Source organism: Portunus trituberculatus, chromosome 40 (genome assembly GCF_017591435.1).
Source record: "Portunus trituberculatus isolate SZX2019 chromosome 40, ASM1759143v1, whole genome shotgun sequence".
In the NCBI taxonomy this organism is placed as follows: domain Eukaryota; kingdom Metazoa; phylum Arthropoda; class Malacostraca; order Decapoda; family Portunidae; genus Portunus; species Portunus trituberculatus.
The window spans coordinates 2,442,501-2,461,784 of NC_059294.1; the positions used below are offsets into that span (position 1 = coordinate 2,442,501).

General features: G+C 37.7%; 1 protein-coding gene across 5 annotated transcripts in view; it reads left to right on the plus strand.

Annotated features, from left to right (window-relative positions):
* The window catches only part of LOC123516012 (delta(24)-sterol reductase-like), a 33,657-nt gene extending 22,863 nt beyond the window's left edge, over nucleotides 1-10,794 (plus strand). For 4 of the 5 annotated variants that reach the window (XM_045275001.1, XM_045275003.1, XM_045275000.1 and 1 more), the window contains 5 exons: nucleotides 2,132-2,398; nucleotides 3,579-3,703; nucleotides 4,247-4,393; nucleotides 5,272-5,422; nucleotides 5,567-7,237. In XM_045275001.1, coding sequence (XP_045130936.1) covers nucleotides 2,132-2,398; nucleotides 3,579-3,703; nucleotides 4,247-4,393; nucleotides 5,272-5,422; nucleotides 5,567-5,623 — 747 coding nt within the window. In that variant the 3' untranslated portion in view covers nucleotides 5,624-7,237. Of the gene's footprint in view, nucleotides 1-2,131; nucleotides 2,399-3,578; nucleotides 3,704-4,246; nucleotides 4,394-5,271; nucleotides 5,423-5,566; nucleotides 7,238-10,530 lie in introns of those variants that run through there. The other variant, XR_006678052.1, reaches the window with a different exon arrangement.
* The last annotated feature ends 8,490 nt before the right edge of the window (nucleotides 10,795-19,284 follow it).

The window sequence follows — 19,284 nt, forward strand, 5'->3', positions numbered from 1 at the left end:
GCATTTCTCTTACTCCTCCAATCTTCTTTAGTTTCCACATCAGTCTATTGTGTGGCACTTTATCAAAGACCTTTCTCAAGTCCAGGTAAATAGCATTCACCCATCCCTCTCTATGTTGTAGTATGTCAGTCACTCCTGAATAAAAACATAATAAATTGGATACACACGATCTTCCTTTTCTGAAACCAAACTGCTTTTCACTCAGAATGTTTTCACTTTCTAGATACTCACTCCACTTTGCTTTTATTACTTCTTCACATACCTTGCACAATATACTAGTCAACAATACTGGTCTGTAATTTAACGGTTCCATTCTACTTCCATTCTTATATATAGGCACAATGTCAGCTCTTTTCCATTCTTTCGGGACTATTCCTGTTCGTATGGAGGTTTCCACAATATCAAATATGGGGTTCAACAATTGATCCTTACATTCTTTCAGCAACCTCCCAGATATGCCATCAGGCCCCATTGATTTATTAATATCCAATTTTCCTTATATCTTTTTTAGTAACCATGTTGTCCTGCATTTGCTTTATTTCCGTAGGCCTTCCTCCTGTAAAATGCTCCTCCTTTGTAAACACTTTGCAAAAGTTGTCGTTCAATTTTTCAGCTATATCTCTAGCATCCTCATATACTTCTTCCCCATCTTTTACTTTTTCTATTGCCTCCCTTTTATTTAGTTTTCCATTTATGAATTTGTAAAACATTTTAGGGTCACTATCACAGTTTTCCACCACCCTCTGTTCATATTCCTTTTGTGCTGTTCTCCTTACTTCAACATATCTATTCCTTGCTGTTTTGTAGACTTCTCTTGATAATACATCACTGTTTTTCTTAAGTTTCTTCCATGCCTTTTCTTTGTTCTTTTTTGCTTCTTCACAATTTCTATTAAACCACTGTTTATTATTTAAAGTCCTCTTTCTGTGATATGGCACAAACTTCTTCACAGCAGAGTTATATAAATCCATAAATTTATCGTATTTCAATTGCATATCCCCTTCCTGGTATACCACAGACCAGTCAATTTCATTAAAGAACTCTCTTATATGGTTATAATTTGCCCTAACATAATTTAATTTTTCCTCCCTGTGCTCCACACTCTTTTCCGTGCTTAATTCCGTATCCAGCTCAAAACTTAGGACATCATGGTCGCTTTTCCCCAAGGGACATTCATGTTCAATTTCCTCTTTTAGAGATGCCCCTGGTAAATACCAAATCCAACCTTGCTGCAACATCCTGTCCCCTGCACCTTGTTGGTGATCTCACCCACTGTGTCATCAAGTTATTTGTTACTATGTTTAACAAGTCCTCTGCCCACTCACCACCATTCACTACTTCGTAGTCTTCCCACACTATTTCCTTACAATTAAAATCCCCGACTATCATCACTCTATCCTTTCTGATGAGTTCCTGCTTCATTCTGTCTAGAGTATTTCTCATCACCATTTGATAATGTTCATAGTTCCAAGCACTGGTTCTGGGTGATATGTACACTGTTATAATATTAATGTCCCTCTTACCATCTGTTATAAGCATACTTATCACTTCCTCATTTCCCTTACTAAAGTTCACCTCCTTCACTATTAGATTCTTCTTAGTGTGTGTGTGTGTGTGTGTGTGTGTGTGTGTCTCCATCTTAGTCATCCAAATCACATACTCAGCTTAATATTTTAAATGGTTATTCTTGTCACAAATGCCTATATGAAAAGAGGGTTTAATAGTCAGAGATAGTCCTATGCTCTTATACTATGGACTGTCAGGTGTCTTGGTGGGAGAGTTAGGAATAGTGAACCTACATCTTGCCTCCCTGATTAAGCATTGATCAAGCCTCTCTTTACTACACCTACTTTATTATGCAATGTAAAAGTTAATTACATGTTAAAGTGTGAAACTAGTTTTACTGATGGATAGAGTTGTGACTTTCAGTTTCGCAATCCAGACCGCTCATCATTATCAGTGTTAGGAATTAGATATTAAATGTTGATATGATGGTAATAGTGCTAATTGTGTGGAAACTAAACATCTCTCAAAAAGGCCATCCCATTTTCAGAGACATCAGCATGGTAAGTAAGTAAATTTTACATGTAGCCCAAATTCCATACAAGCATAAAGCTGTATTACTTTCCAGATTAATCATGTCACCAGGTGGTACAAGCCCTGGTTCTACAAACATGTGGAGAGCTTCCTAAAGCGAGGCCGTGACCATGAGTATGTGCCGCTAGAAGACTACTTGCTGCGGCACAACCGTTCAATCTTCTGGGTGGTTGAAACCATGATCCCCTTCGGCAATAACCCTCTCTTCCGACTCCTATGTGGGTGGTTACTGCCTCCCAAGATTGCCTTCCTTAAGTTCACCACCACACCAGGAGTTCGTGCCATGACTTTCACCAAACAGGTAAATGTTGGGTGTATATTTGTTGTCTTACGTATATCTAAATTCTAAAGCATAGTTACTTCCTTAACTTCCTCCTGTTAAGGAAGCATAGTTGCCTCCTCTTGTTAAGGAATTCTCTCATCCATTCATCAATTTACCAGGCTATCAGTCCTATATGGGGTGCCCTAGACAAAACACCACCCACCATTCACCTTCTGGTTGGTCCTGTGGATCAACCTAGTTTATCTCAAATATTAATTCATAGCTTTGTATGTGTATGTAACTAAATTGATGTGTTGGTAAGAGGTACTCTTAATATGTCCATTTATGGGTAACAAAAACTCATGCATATTAGGAAAATGTATTTTGTGAACTGAAGAATCAGTAAGAAAAATGGTATATGGTTATGGTTTGTTTATAAAAACTGTTATGCAACTTTCTGTCAAGAAGATGAGAGGAGTTTGTTTCATTTCGTGCCTTTTCAGTAAATTGATAACCTTCTTTTCTAAAATGATCTTTTGATTCTTGGAATATCTGGGTGGAATCGTGATATTTGGTTTGTGAAAATCACAATCCAGTAGTGAGGCAAAGGGGACAGGGAGGCAGCATTGAGTGTGTATGGTGAGGGAAAGATGCACGTGCATTGCCAGCTGTGACATAGGTACTAACTTATAAGTCATAGTCCTAGCGTAGTTGTGAACTCAGTATTTAAAATTGTATTAGGGGCCCTAAGGCACTAAAACCATAGAATTTTGGTGCTACACTACATAAAGTGCTAGATCTAACACCAAAAGTGCTAAGTTGGCAACCTTGAGTCCAGTGGTTTGGTGGCAATGATGAGATGAATCAGACACAGTCATATTATTAGATACAATTAGGTGCAAATTGAGGGTAAATACCATTTTTTCCTTAAAATCTTGCAATCAAATTAGCATTTTTAATCATTTCATTTTGCATACTAAGAACAATTAATGACTAATAATTTGGGAATGGGACTACATACAGTAAACTCTCGATATAATGGATGATATGGGGATGAGTCTGTTGTTATATCCAAAGATCCATCATATCCGATGGAAATACTGGACAGATCTGTTATATCCCAAAGTTTGTCTGGTATTTTTTAAAGAAATTTCTTACACCCAAAAATAATGTATGTGTATGCGTACTAAAGGCGTACTTTACCTTTCTCTGCTGACAGGTCTTCCAGGATATTGTCCTCCCTATGAACCAGTTAGAAGACCAAATTGACATCTGTGAAGAGCTCTTTGACCTCTACCCAGTATTGATCTACCCATGCAGGGTGTACAACCACGGCCCCCACAGGTGAGTACACCATATGTCATTTGGATCTCGATTTTACTTACAAAATAGCTATCCTTATCTTTTTCCCTTCTCTCTCTCTCTCTCTCTCTCTCTCTCTCTCTCTCTCTCTCTCTCTCTCTCTCTCTCTCTCTCTCTCTCTCTCTCTCTCTCTCTCTCTCTCTCTCTCTCTCTCTCTAACATTGATATGTGTGCAATTATCCACTTTCCTGTATTCAACAGATTACTCTCATAAATCTCTTCTTTCACTGGAAATCCTGGACTTGCATTTCATCAAGGCAGTGTTTCATGGTACCATAATGTTACTCTCCTTTCTTTAAATACTACCTCAGCATTTCTAGTTAAGTTATTGCTTTCTTTTCTTGCATTCACATATACGTAGTATGCCAATATTTACTTTACTTTCATGAAGCGTAGTCCAATAATAAAGTAGATAATCTTTACGTACAGCAGCAAACATTGGTACCATGCTTTTCTCTTTTGTGTTTGCACCTTTTTACAAATTGCTTATTGTTCAGAAATCCTCCACAACAATGCTTGTTTCAGGGGACAGCTGAGGCCACCTCGCCCAGAGCAGATGGTGCCAGGAGCCAATTATGGTATGTTCAATGATCTTGGCGTGTATGGAGTGCCCAAACCAGTGAAGGAGAAGAAAAGGTTTGATGCTGTGGATGCCATGAGAAAGATGGAAAAGTAAGGACAACACCACAGATTTTTGTCATTTATTCATAAAATGTTGTTATGGATCCATACTGTTTCAGGTGTGGTCATCAAACATCATTTGTATTATATTGGGAAGAGGAGGGCTAGGCATCATACCTCAGTTGAAATTTGAAAAAATCACAGCTTCTTTTGTAACAGTGGTGATTTGAGGAGATGTGAGTCCACTGCACTAGGGAGGAGAGTAGTCATGGCTTTGTAAAGTTTGTGATGAAAGGCAGGATGGCATTTTGTAACAGAATGATAGTTACAACAATGAAAGGCATGCAGTATTTTTTTTTTGTTTAATCATTTTTTTATACAAGAGGATCATAAGCCAAGGGAACGAAAGGAAGAATATCCCACTTCCAAAAAAGATGTCAAGAGCATTGCTGAAAATTGAAGAGTAAGTGTCCTGATGTCTCACTTCAAGAGTCATAGGAAGGGGAAGAAGCAAGCAGGGACTTCCAGTTTACAAGAGAAAGGAATGAATGATGAAGATACTGCTTAACTCTTGCCTTAGAGAGCTGGACAGAATAGAGATAGGAGAAAGAAGAGTTTTATGCAGAGAGGCAGTGGGAGGGGAGACATGCAATTATTGAGATGCAATTATTGAGATTAGAAGAGTAGTTGTAGCTAATATGAAAATAATAGAAGATAGCAAGAGATGTAACATTGCAGTGATGAGAAAATCTGAAGTAATTTAGAGGTTAGTGAAAGGATAGGAAAGCTATTTTTATTGTGGTTATCAACTTGAGCAAGTTTTCTTAGCATTCTACTTTATTTCTTGATCATTTCTCGGCAATATAGGTTGTTTATCTAGAATTTGTAATAAAAGTACAGAATTTATTAAAGGTTTTTATATTTTGTAGATTCACAGCTGATGTTGGAGGCTACCCATTCCTTTATGCTGACACCTTTATGACCCGAGAGGAGTTTGAGAAGATGTTTGACCTGACAGCATATGAGCAAGTGCGTCGAAAGTACAGTGCTGAAGGAGCCTTCCCTCATCTCCATGATAAGGTTTGCATATTACAGATCAAGAAGTAATGGTATCAATGGCCTATATTTCTTCTATGTCAAAAATTAGTATTTGAATACAGTATTCACTGTTGCCCATTATATTCAATACATATTAATGATTAATGATGTTTTCTTTAATTTCAGATCAAGCCAGAGATTGATGTGTTTGCAGTTGGCAAGGAATACATTGATCCTTTGTAGATGAGATAAAAAGCCAATTAAGAGAAATTAACTTGTGGACTTAATTACTGCCAGTGTTTGTGAATATATGAGGGCCTCAGAACCATAGGGGGTTCAAGCACTGCCTCCCCAATTTTCAAGGCATTCATATCCGCAGAATTGGTAACTCTTCTTCTGGCTATGTTGTTTGCCACATTGTTTTCCAACTTCAATAAGGTGGTCTTGTAAAAGCCAGTGAGCTCATGACCTATCGATTTAGGAAGCACATGTTGTATTTGGTGCTCTAGCCCAGTGGTACACTGATGTAAAACCAGACAGGCTCAAAGTTAACAGGAGTCAGCCAGCCAATGAGAGCATACAGCACACAGCCCACAGCCATCTCTCATCCAACCAACAGTTTTTCCACAATAAACTTGGGCCAGTCACCACTCTGCTATGTGTATCAAGGATCTCCTGCTCTTCATTACTCATACCAAGTCCCAGTACTGGGATATCCTGGCACAGCAGGATGCTCTGCAGCATAAGGGAGGACAGTGGGCAGGTGACAGTGACTACAAAGGGGACGAAGACAACCTTATGGAGTATGATGAAGAACACTAAGTTAACTGCCTCCTCTCCTCCAACCTTCAACTTCTTTAGTGGATGTACAGTAACATTAAGAGTGAATACAGATTGTTCATAGTGTTTTCCTGTGACTAGCAAGTGCCACCTGGTAATCCTTGGTTTTACCATCATTACTAATCTATTTTCTTAATGACTTCCTCTAACATCCCATTAATCATCCTTCAATTTATTGTTGTACTGTATATGTATCAATACTTATATTTTCTCCTATTTTTCAATACACTTAGCCTATGATGTTCCTTTACATAACTTATTGTATTATTAATATTTACTTAAGTTAAAGAATTGTTTTATTAATATTTACTTCAGTTAAAGAATTCTTTTATTAATATTTACTTGTTAAAAATTTTATCAAAGTATAATTCACAAGTCATGCAATGAAATGTACAACAACTTGAGGGGAGGTTACATCCAACACACCATACATTTTATTTAATTTTGGGTCAAAGAAATTTTGAAGAGCAAGGCTTTTGTCTGAAACTTGGTTGAAATAGATATCTTTCTTAGAAGTGGAGTTATTGTTCATAAACTTGGTCCATTTTTTTTCAGTTTTTAAAAAATGCTTCAGCCCCTATGGTTCTGAAGCCCTCATATATCAGTTGGGATGTGCAGATATTTGAAGTTGGAAAAACATAATGTGTGTATTATAATTTCTGTGATCAAAACCATGAAAGGAATGGATGGACAACGTAAGATATCTGGAATAACATAGGTGGCAAATGGCACGTTATAGGAATGAATGGAGAAACAGTGCCTATTTATAAATGTGATGAGGCTTTAATTTGGTCTAATCAGCTCATCAGGTCAGATGTGTATAAAGAAATAGGTCCTTAGTGCCAGAATAAACCAGTTCTTGTCTGACTGATGTGGGGAGATTAAATGAGCAGTGGAACTGATACAGGTATAGTGTGACTCATGAGGATTAGTCCAGTGAGTGTATACATACATGTGTGTGTGCTTGCACTTGCCTCATATCTAGTACCCTCCAAGTAAAATTTTCTCTTCTTGGTCTTTGTACTCTCATTTTATTTTCCTTTTGCTTCTTTTCTCAGTTCCTTCCCTCTTGTCTTTCTCTCAAGTTACGTATCTCTTTCCATCCAAATATTTTTAATATTCCAAACTTAAGTTAACTATTAATGGACTTTTACCTGCCTCACTATATTTGTGTGGGTGTGGGAATGGGTGTATGTGTATTTACCTAGTTGCCTAGTTGTATTGTACAGGGTTTGAGCTGGGCTCATAGTGTCCTATCTCCATGTCTCCACTTATCCAATTTTTCTTTAAAGTTATGCACATTATGTGCTGTAACAACTTCATTATCCAATGCATTCCATTTTTCTGCTGTTGTGTGGAAAACTGTATTTTCCAATATCCTTAACACACTGCCTCATCCTGATCTTCCTTTCATGTCCTCTTGTCCTTCCATCTTCTGTGAACAGCACCAGGTCATCTTTGTCCATCTTTTCAATGCCATTGACTATCTTGTATATTGTTCTCTTCTGTCTTTTAAGGTTGGCAGTCCCATTTCCTTCCATTATTCTTCATATGTTAGGTCCTTTAATTCTGGCACCATCTTTGTAACAATCTTCTGTATCCTTTCCAATTTTCTTATATCCTTTTTAGAGCTTGGAGACCATACCACTGCTGCATATTCCAGTCTTGGACGTATCATGCTTGTGATGATTTTTTTCATCATATCTTTATCCATGTAATGAAATGCCACTCTTATATTAGTCAACATCTTATATGGTAGTCCAAATATCTTGTTTATGTGTTTATCGGGGATCAGATTTTCTTGTATGATCTCTCTAAGATCTTTTTCATCTTTAGTCTTCATTATTTGCTCCTCTCCCATCAAATAGTTCCATACTGGTCTTATCTTACTCTTTCCTAGTTCCAATATGTGGCATTTCTTGGCATTAAACTCCAATTTCCACTTCCTGCTCCACTCAGATCTTGTTTATATCTTCCTGCAACAGCAAACAGTCCTCTCTGGTTTTGATAACTCTTAGCAACTTTGCATCATCAGCGAATAATATATATATACCTAACTATTTATCCCAATGTGAATGTCGTTTACATAAACTTGAAACATAATGGGGGCTAAAACTAACCCTTGTGGCACTTCGCTAGTTACTTTACCCCAAGATGAGTATGTATCTCTGATCACAGTTCTCATTTCCCTATCCTTCAAATAATCTCTTGTCCATTTGAGCAAGGTTCCTCACAGTCCTCTTATGTTCTCTAGTTTTCAAAGTAGTCTTCCGTGAGAGACTTTATCAAAGGCCTTTTTAATGTTCAGGTATACTGTGTCTACCCCTCCATCTCTGTTTTCAAGTCCTGCAATAACTCTCAAGTAGAAGCTTAATAAGTTTGATACACATGACCATCCTTTCCTGAACCCAAATTGTCTGTTCGATGTGACTTGCTCCTCTTCTAGAAATTTAACCCATTTTTCTTTGATAATTATTTCACATAACTTCCCTGTGACACTGGTCTGTAGTTTAGTGGTTCAGTTGCCTTTCCTTCTTTAAATATCAGTATTACGTTGGCTCTCTTCCACTCTAGTGGAACTTTCCCTTCTATTATTGAACTTTTAATTATTTCCCAAATTGGATCCAGTAATTGCTCTTTACATTCTTTTAACACCCAGCCTGATACACGATCTGACCCCATTGCTTTTTACTTCCAACTTATCCAGTAATCTTCCAATATCCTCTTTGTGCACTGCAATCTCCTGTAATCCTTGGCAATCCAATGTCCTATTAGTTTCTGTGAAATCATCTCCTGCAGTGAATACCATTTTGAAGCTCTCATTCATTATTTCACACATTTCCTTCTCTGTTTGGTATGTCTTCCCTTCTTTAATTATTTTTTCAATTGTTTCCGTATTCTATGTTTTGCCATTTATAAACTTGTAGAAAAGTTTGGGTTCATCTTTGCTTTTATCCACTACATCTTTCTCAAACTTTCTGTCTTCCTCTCTTAATATATTCATTTCTAGCATCTTTGTACTGCCGTCTGTTATAGTCATTTTCCTGCTTTAAAAGTTTCTTCCGTGCTTTATCTTTTGCCTTTTTTGCTTGTATGCATCTAGCATTGTATCAAGCATGTAATTTTTTTCTAAACTCTATAAACAGGAACAAACTTTTTTACTCCTTCATTGTATTTCTGTAAAAATATATCATATTTCTCTTGTACAATCTTTCTGCACATAATATTACTCCACTCAGTATCAGCAAAATAAATTTTTAATTAGTGTGTGTGTGTGTGTGTGTGTGTGTGTGTGTGTGTGTGTGTGCGTGCGTGTGTTGGGGGGGATTCACTGTTTGATCTGCTGCAGTCTCTGACGAGACAGCCAGACGTTACCCTACGGAACGAGCTCAGAGCTCCTTGTTTCTGATCTTTGGATAGGCCTGAGACCAGGCACACACCACACACCGGGACAACAAGGTCACAACTCATCGATTTACATCCCGTACCTACTCACTGCTAGGTGAACAGGGGCTGCACGTGAAAGGAGACCCCCCCAAATATCTCCACCCGGCCGGGGAATCGAACCCCGGTTATCTGGCTTGTGAAGCCAGCGCTCTAACCACTGAGCTCCCGTGTGTGTGTGTGTGGGGAGGAAGAAAGGAGGAGAGAGGATGTCAAGGGAGGGAAGAAGAGAGGGGAATGGGATGTAGGCTAGGTGTGAGAACAAGGGAGAGAGGGTTTTCATGAAGCCAGGAATAATACACTTCGGTTGATGGACATGTGTAGTTAATGAGAGGGATTATTCAAGAGATTGTCATGGTGAATTAGGAGGAGAGTGGTGAGGTGACAGACTAACGAGATTTTCAATTTAATAACAGGAAAACACTTTGAGAACCCAGTAAATCATCCCTGATCTGGTGGGCTGTTAAGGTTTGACATAAGCACATACATTATTTCAATTCTGCATGACAATCTCACATAGGTAAGTAATCCTTTTCATTCACTACAGCCCACACAAAGTTAATGAACCAAAGCAAACTGATGTATTAACCCTCACCTCATGAAAACCCTCTCCCTCATTTTTTCACTACCTCCATCTCCTTTTCTCTCGTCTTCCATCTCCTATCACTTCCTTCTCCTTTCTCTCCTACTAAGACCCTATGAACTATGAAGCTCATAGGGCCTCCCAGCAGAGGACCCTTGTAGTCTTCATAATAACAACAACAACAAAGAAATATGAAGACAGCATGGAAGTGTTATCCTTAATATAAGAAACAAAAAGTTTTCATCACTCCCACTTACACTCGGTTCATTGTTTTTTTTAACAGTACAACCCGACTGCTGAGCATGCACCCAACACTAAGAGATGTCTTCTTCCTGACAAATGTACAGTTCCAGCTCCATGGGTGCTGCAGGTTTTCCAGGAGAGGATGCCTGAAACAGAGTAACAGATAATGACTGAGTATCATTGTGATTTTTTGGGGAAGAGATTCAAAAGTTTATGACTGTTCAGATTTGTTATACTACATAATTCTGTTGGATGGTTGTAAACTTGTGACTCTTGCTGTAAATTATATTTGAATTGAAACCTATTTTTGTACTTTTCTTTAACCCCCCTCATGCATCATGGAGTGTAAAATCTATGTGTGTGTGTGTGTGTGTGTGCTAGTTGTATTTTACATGGTTTGAGCAGGGCCCATAGTGACCTGTCTCCTTATCTACATTTATTTAACTCCTTATATTTATGCACACTTTCGGCTGTTACAATCTCATCACTTAATCCATTCCAGATGTCCACCAAACTATGTGAAAAACTTAATTTCTTAATATTCCTCAGACAGTGACTTTCCATGATCTTGAAATGTCTTCTTGCTTGTCTATCCCCATCCTCCATCAGTGTTACCAGGTCTTTATCTATTTTCTCCTTATGGCTTACTAACTTATACATCATTATTAAGTTCCCTCTCTCCCGTCTATCCTTCAAGGTTGGCAATTCCATTTCCTTCAGTCTTTCTTCATAGGGAAGATCCCTTATTTCTGAGGATCACCTTTGTAGCAGTCTTTTGGATTCTTTCTAGCTTCTTGATGTGGGTGTGTGTATTTACTTAGTTTTATTGTATAGGGTTCAAGCAGGGCTCATAGTGTCCTGTCTCCATTTATCCAATTTTCCTTTAAAGTTATGCACATTATGTGTTGTAATAACTTCATCACTCAATGCATTCCACTTTTCCGCCATTCTGTGTGGAAAACTGTATTTTCCAATATCCTTCACTCACTGCCTCTTCCCAATCTTCTTTGCATGTCCTCTTGTCCTTTCAGCTTCTTCAGTCACCAGCACCAGGTCTTCCTTGACTATCTTTTCAATGCCATTTACTATTTTGTACAATGTTATTTTATCAGGTCCTCTTTCTCTTCTATATTGTTAGGTTGGCAGTCCCATTTCATTCAATATTTCTTCATGTTAGGTCCTTTAATGTGTGTGGGGCAGCATATCACACCGGAGCTCTGGTCTTGCGTCCGCTCGCTTCCGCCAACAGTGTATTTACCTAGTTGTAGTTTATGCTCGTGTGGCCCCGTCTCCATATCGACACTTATCCAATCTTACTTTAAAAGTATGCACACTCGTTGCAGACACTACTTCTTCATTTAAACTGTTCCACGTCTCAATACATATTTGTGGGAAACTATATTTTTTAACATCTCTCAGACATCTTCCCTTTCTCAGCTTTTTACTATGCGATCTTGTGCTTCAGATGTCATATTCTTCTCTCAGGATCAGTTTCTCATTATCCACTTGGTCCATTCCATTGATCAATTTATAAACTTGTATCAGGTCTCCTCTCTCCCTTCTTTGTTCCAGGGTTGGTAGATCCATAGCCTTTAGTCTCTCCTCATATGTCATCCCTTCAAATTCTGGAATCATTCTTGTAGCCATTTTTTTGTAGTCTCTCCAATTTCCTTATGTGTTTCTTTTTATGAGGGGTTCACACTACTCCTGCATATTCCAATCTGGGTCTTATTATAGTACTTATCAATTTCTTCATCATTTCTTTGTCCATGTAGTGAAATGCTATTCCAATATTCCTTAGCAAATTATATGTTTCTCTAAAAATTCTATCAATATGGCTTACTGGTTGATTGTTTTCTTCCATCGTCACTCCTAAGTCCTTTTCCTTTTTAACTTTCTCCAGTTCTACTCCATCTCCCATCTTATAGATTCCCACAGGTCGTCTTTCACTCTTTCCCATTTCCATGACATGGCTTTTGTTCACATTGAATTCCATTTCCCACTTTTTACTCCATTCCCAGATCTTATCTAGGTCTTCTTGCAGTATTTCACAATCCTCTTTTTGCTTTATAACTCTGCACAGTTTCGTATCATCTGCAAACAGATTTATGTAGCTGTTCACTCCTTCTGACATGTCGTTAATATAAATGAGGAAAAGTATTGGTGCCAATACTGACCCCTGTGGCACTCCGCTTTCTACTGCTCTCCACTTGGACTTCATATCTTTAACTATCGTCCTTATTTCTCTCCCCCTCAAGTAATTTTCTATCCATCTCAATGTGCTTCCTTTTAAGCTACCCTTCTCCTCTAACTTCCATAGTAATCTTGCATGTGGCACTTTGTCAAATGCCTTTTTTAAATCCAAATAAATACAGTCAACCCATCTCTCTCTCTCTTGTACTCTATCAACTATTCTAGAATAGAAACTCAATAAATTAGTTACACACGACCGTCTTTTTCTAAAACCAAATTGGCTATTTGATATTAATTTGTTGTCTTCAAGGAACTCGATCCATTGTTTCTTTATTATTCTTTCACACATCTTGCATGTTACACTAGTTAGTGATACAGGTCTGTAATTTAAAGGTTCTTCCTTCCTTCTGCTCTTATGTATGGGAACCACCTCAGCTCTTGAGCATTTTATGATGTTGTATATAGGACTTGCTAGTTCTTCCCTACATTCTTTCAGTATTCTGCCCGAGACTTCATCTAGTCCCATTGCCTTCTCTTCATCCAGTTCCTTCATTAACTCTTTTATTTCAAGCTTGGTTACTTTAATCTCTTTCATATAGATTGTCTCTCTATTACCCTGCGGCCTTTCAAATTTGGATTCCTTAGTAAAGACCTTTATGAATCTATAGAACAATTTTGGTTGCTCCCTACATTTTTCGACAATGTCCTTTTCAAAGTTCTTTTCCTCTTCCTTCCTCACCTTAACATATTAATTTCTCGCTGCCTTGAAGTTTTCCTTATTTGATGGATTTCTATTTCTCCTCCACCTTTCCATGCTCCATCTCTTTTCTCCTTTGCCCTAGCACACCTTGCATTAAACCAATCTTTCTTTCCTTCTTCTTTAGGTCTATATTTTGTGTGTGTGTGTGTGTGTATTTACCTAGTTGTATTTTACGGGAGGGGAGCCTATGCTCGTGTTGTCCTGTCTCTGTATCTCAGTGTCTAATTTTCTCTTAAAGTCATGTATAGACTTTGTACACACCACCTCTCTGTTGAGTCCATTCCATATATCTATCACTCTATGGGGGAAGCTGTTTTTCTTGAAGTCTCTTCTGTAGTTGTCTTTTCTGATTTTTAGTCCATGTCCTCTTGTGTTCCTTCTGTCACTCTTCAGCAGGTTGATCCTATCAGGAAGCTCCATATTATTCATTATTCTGTAGATGGTCAACAGGTCGCCTCTTTCTCTTCTCTGCTCCAGTGTTGGTAATTCTAGTCTCTCCAGTCTCTTTTCATACGTAAGAGCCGACAAGGTTGAGGCCAGTTTGGTGGCTGCTCTTGTATCCTTTCAATTTTCCTGATATTCTTCCTCGTGTTAGGTGACCACAGTACTGCTGCATACTCCAGCCGTGGTCTGATCAAGGATACCAATAACTTTTTCACCATATCTTCATCAATACTATATGAGAATGCCATTTGCCTCGCTGCTTACCGGGAGTCGAATCCGACCCTCTCGATTGTGAGTCGAGCATGCTAACCACTACACTACTAGGTGTGTGTGTGTTGTATTTACCTAGTTGTAGTTTTACAGGGCCTGGGGTTTATGCTCATGTGGCCCCGTCTCCATATCTACACTTATCCAATTTCTCTTTAAAACTATGCACACTTGCTGCTGACACCACTTCCTCACTCAAACTGTTCCAAGTCTCAAAACATCTTTGCGGAAAACTATATTTTTTAACATCTCTCAGACATCTTCCCTTCCTCAGTTTCTTACTATGCGATCTTGTGCTTCTAATGTCATATTCTTCTCTCAGGATTAGTTTCCCATTATCCACTTGATCCATTCCGTTAATCAATTTATAAACTTGTATCAGATCCCCTCTCTCTTTTCTCTGTTCCAGGGTTGGTAGATCCATAGCTTTTAGTCTCTCCTCATATGTCATCTTTTTAAATTCTGGAACCATTCTTGTAGCCATTTTTTGTAATCTCTCCAATTTCTTTAAATGTTTCTTTTTATGGGGGCTCCACACAACTCCTGCATATTCCAATCTGGGTCTTATTTTAGTACTTATCAATTTCTCCATCATTTCTTTGTCTATATAGTGAAATGCTAATTCAATATTCCTTAGCAAATTATATGTCTCTCTGAAAATTCTATCAATATGGTTTACCAGTTGATTGTTTTCTTCCATCGTCACTCCCAAGTCCTATTCCTTTTTTACTTTTTCTAGTTCTACTCCATCTCCCATCTTATAGATTTCCACTGGTCATCTTTCACTTTTTCCCATTTCCATGACACGGCTTTTGTCCACATTGAATTCCATCTCCCATTTTTTACTCCATTTCCAGATCTTGTTTAAGTTTTCCTGCAGTATTTCACAATCCTCTTTTGTTTAATGACTCTGCACAGTTTCGCATCGTCCACAAACAGATTTATGTAGCTGTTCACTCCCTCTGGCATGTCGTTTATATATACGAGAAAAAGTATTGGCGCCAATACTGACCCATGTGGCACTCCGCTGTCTACTGTTCTCCACTTAGACTTCATATCTTTAACTATCGTCCTTATTTCTCTCCCCCCTCAAGTAATTTTTCATCCATCTCAATGTGCTTCCTTTTAAGCCACCCTTCTCCTCTAACTTCCATAGTAATCTTTCATGTGGCACTTTATCAAATGCCTTTTTTAAAATCTAAATAAATAGTGTCAATCCATCCCTCTCTCTCTTGTACTTTATCAACTATTCTAGAGTAGAAACTCAATAAATTTGTTACACATGACCGACCTTTTCTAAAACCAAATTGGCTATTTGATAATAATTTGTTGTCTTCAAGAAACTCAATCCATTGCTTCTTTATTACTTTTTCACACATCTTGCATATTACACTAGTTAGTGATACCAGTCTGTAATTTAAAGGTTCTTCCTTCCTTCCACTCTTACATATGGGAACCACCTCAGCTCTTTTCCACTCCACTGGCACTGTTCCATTTTCTATTGAGCATTTTATGATGTATATAGGACTTGCTAGTTCTTCCCTACATTCTTTCAATATTCTGCCTGAGACTTCATCTGGTCCCATTGCCTTTTCCTCATCTAGTTCCGTCATCAACTTTTTTATTTCAAGCTTGGTTACTTTAATCTCTTTCATATGGACAGTCTCTCTATTACCCTGTGGTCTTTCAAATTTGGATTCCTTAGTAAAGACCTCATGAAATTTACTATTTAACAGTTCTGCCATACTTTTTGGGTCTTCCACCATTCCGTTCTCTCCTTTTAACCTTTCTGTTGTTTCTTTTTGTCTTATTTTTCCATTTATGAATCTAGAACAATTTTGGTTGTTCCTTACATTTTTCAACAACGTCCTTTTCATAGTTCCTTTCTTCTTCCTTTCTCACCTTAGCATATTCATTTCTTGCTGTTTTGAAGTTTTCCTTATTTTCTGGATTTCTGTTTCTTCTCCACCTTTTTCATGCTCCATCTCGTTTCTCCTTTGCCCTAGCACATCTTGCATTAAACCAATCTTTCTTTCTTTCTTCTTTCGGTCTATATTTCGGGACATATTCCCTGACTCCTGTTTTGCATATTTCCAAAAATAAGTTATGTTTCTCTTGAACCGTTTCTGAGTTTTCCATCTCCTCCCAGTTTACATTTTTAAAATAGCTCTTGAGGTTCTCAATATCAGCCTTTCTGTAATTTAGTCGGTCTCCTTTGTATGATTCATCTCTATCTTCCTTTCCTTCTTCTATATCCATTTCTAATATTATATGATCACTCTTTCCCAATGGGCACTTATATCTTATATCATCCTTAATTTGTATATCCCTTATAAAAACTAGGTCCAATCTCGCCAGCTCATTGTTTCCTCTGAATCTTGTGTTTTCCTTTACTCTTTGGACCATCAAATTATCTATCATTAGGTTCAGGAATCTATCTCCCCAGGCATCTTCCCCCATACCACTTTCATAATTTTCCCAGTCCACCTCCTTACAGTTGAAATCTCCTACCAATATCACTTTTCTTCTTTCTTTAATGATTCTTGTAAGACTCCTTATTGTGTCATTTATCATGTCTTTATATTCTTGGTTAGTCCATGAGTTTGTTTTTGGTGGCACATATGTTCCAATGATTGTTAACTCCTTTTTATTAATATGTATCTTAATATGCAGTACTTCTGATTTTCCTTCCCCAAACTCCACTTGATTTACCACTATCTCCTTCCTTACCATCATCATGACTCCTCCTCCTCCTTTACCCACTCTGTCTCTCCTCCATATATTATACCTTTTATCTATGTCTATTTTTATTGCTTCATTTAACTTTGTTTCCACAAGGCATACAATATCTGGTTCTTCTTTCTTTATGTAATCTCTTAATTCTAATTTACTAGATAAAATCCCATCTATGTTTGTATACATCATTTTTAATCTCTTGTTCTTATCATTTTTAGTTAAACTTGCTCCATTTTTTTCTTTTCCTTCTCTTTTATATACAATTTCCTTATCCTGTCTCCTATAATTCTGTGTGTGTGTGTGTGTGTGTGTGTGTGTGTGTGTGTGTGTATTTACCTATTTGTGATTACAGGGCCCGAGCCATAGCTCTCTATGTCCTGTCTCTTTGTCCACACTTGTCCAATTTTTCCTTCATTTGACTGACACTCGCCGCACACACCACATCCACGCTCAGTTTGTTCCATGCATCAATGCTCCGATACGGGAAGCTATACTTCTTGATGTCAATCGTGCAGGAATCCTTCAGTATTTTCTTTGGGTGTCCTCTTAGGTAATTACTGGATGCCATCGTGATCAGGTTCTCCCTATCCAATATGTCCACTCCATGTACTATTTTGAACATTGTTATCATATCCCCTCTGACTCTTCTTTCTTCCAACATGCTTAATTCCAGCCTATTTAACCTCTCCTCATACGGTACCTCCTTAAAGTCTGGTATCATTCTTGTTGCTAACCTCTGTACTCTTTCCAGTTTCTTGACATGTTTCTTCATGTATGGTGACCAAATTACTGATGCATATTCCAACTGTGGCCTAATCAGGATGGTCAATATTTTCTTTATCATGTTTCCGTCCAGGTAATTAGATGCCCATCCTATACTTTGGAGCATGCTGTACGTTTTTCCAAATATTCTATTAATGTGCTTTTCTGGAGACAGATTACTCTGTACAGTCACTCCCAAGTCTTTTTTTTCACTGACTTCAATTACAGTCTTCTCCCCCAGCTGGTAGTCTTTATATGGTCTATATTTACTTCTACCCATTCTCATTACACAGCTTTTGTTGGTATTGAATTCCATTTGCCACATCCTGTTCCATTCATATATTTTGTCCAAGTCCTTCTGCAGTATATTACAGTCATGCATATTCCTCACTCTCCTCATAATCTTTGCATCATCTGCAAACATATTCATATAACTTCTCACTCCCTTTGGCATGTCATTTATATAGATCAGGAACATGATGGGACCAAGCACCGAACCTTGGGGAACTCCACTGGTTACCTTCCTCCACTCTGACTTCACTCCCTTCACTACTGTTCTTATTTCTCTACCTGTCAAATAATTTCTCATCCACTCTGTCAGATTTCCCCTTATTCCTCCAATACTACTAAATTCCCACATCAATCTGTTATGTGGTACTTTATCAAATGCTTTTTTTAAGTCTAGGTATGCACAATCAACCCATCCATCCCTCTCTTGTAAAATATCGACCACTCTTGAGTAGAAACATAGCAAATTTGATACACACGATTTCCCTTTTCTAAAGCCAAACTGTTTCTCACTTAGTATTTCTTTGTTTTCCAGGAACTCACACCACTTGCTTTTGATCACTTCTTCACATATCTTACACATAATGCTGGTCAAAGAAACAGGTCTATAATTCAATGGTTCCATGCAATATCCACTTTTGTAAATTGGTACTACATTTGCCCTTTTCCATTCTACTGGCACCTGTCCCGTGTTGATAGATGTTCTTGTTAAATCTAAGATTGAATGTAGCAACTGCTCTTGACATTCTTTTAACATTCTTCCAGACACACCATCTGGTCCCATTGCCTTGTTAACATCTAATTGACTCAAAACTTTTGCAATGTCACTCTTTGTTACTATAATTTCTTGCATCCATCTTGTCACACAGGCAACATCCGTCGATTGAATTGTGTTTCTTCTGTGAATACTTTGCAGAAATTCTCATTCAATTTTTCAACAATGACACTTGTATCTTCATATATATAATCTCCAACCTTTAATTTATCAACTGTTTCTTTTTTCTGTAATTTACCATTAATGAATTTATAAAATATTTTGGGATCACTTTCACAATTCTCCACTATTCTCTGTTAAAATTCTTGTTGTGCCCTTCTTCTCACTTCAACATATTTATTTCTTGCATTCCTATATGCTTCTCTCTCCACTTCCTCATTATTTCTCTTGTATTTTTTCCATGCCTTTTTCTTCTCCCTTTTTGCTTTGTCACAGGTTTTGTTAAACCATTGATCTCCCTTTAAGATTTTCTTAGTATATTTTGGCACAATGTTCTCTGCGGCCTTACTATATATTTCCATAAATTTTTCATATTTTAACAGCATGTTTGTTTCCTGGTACATTTTGGA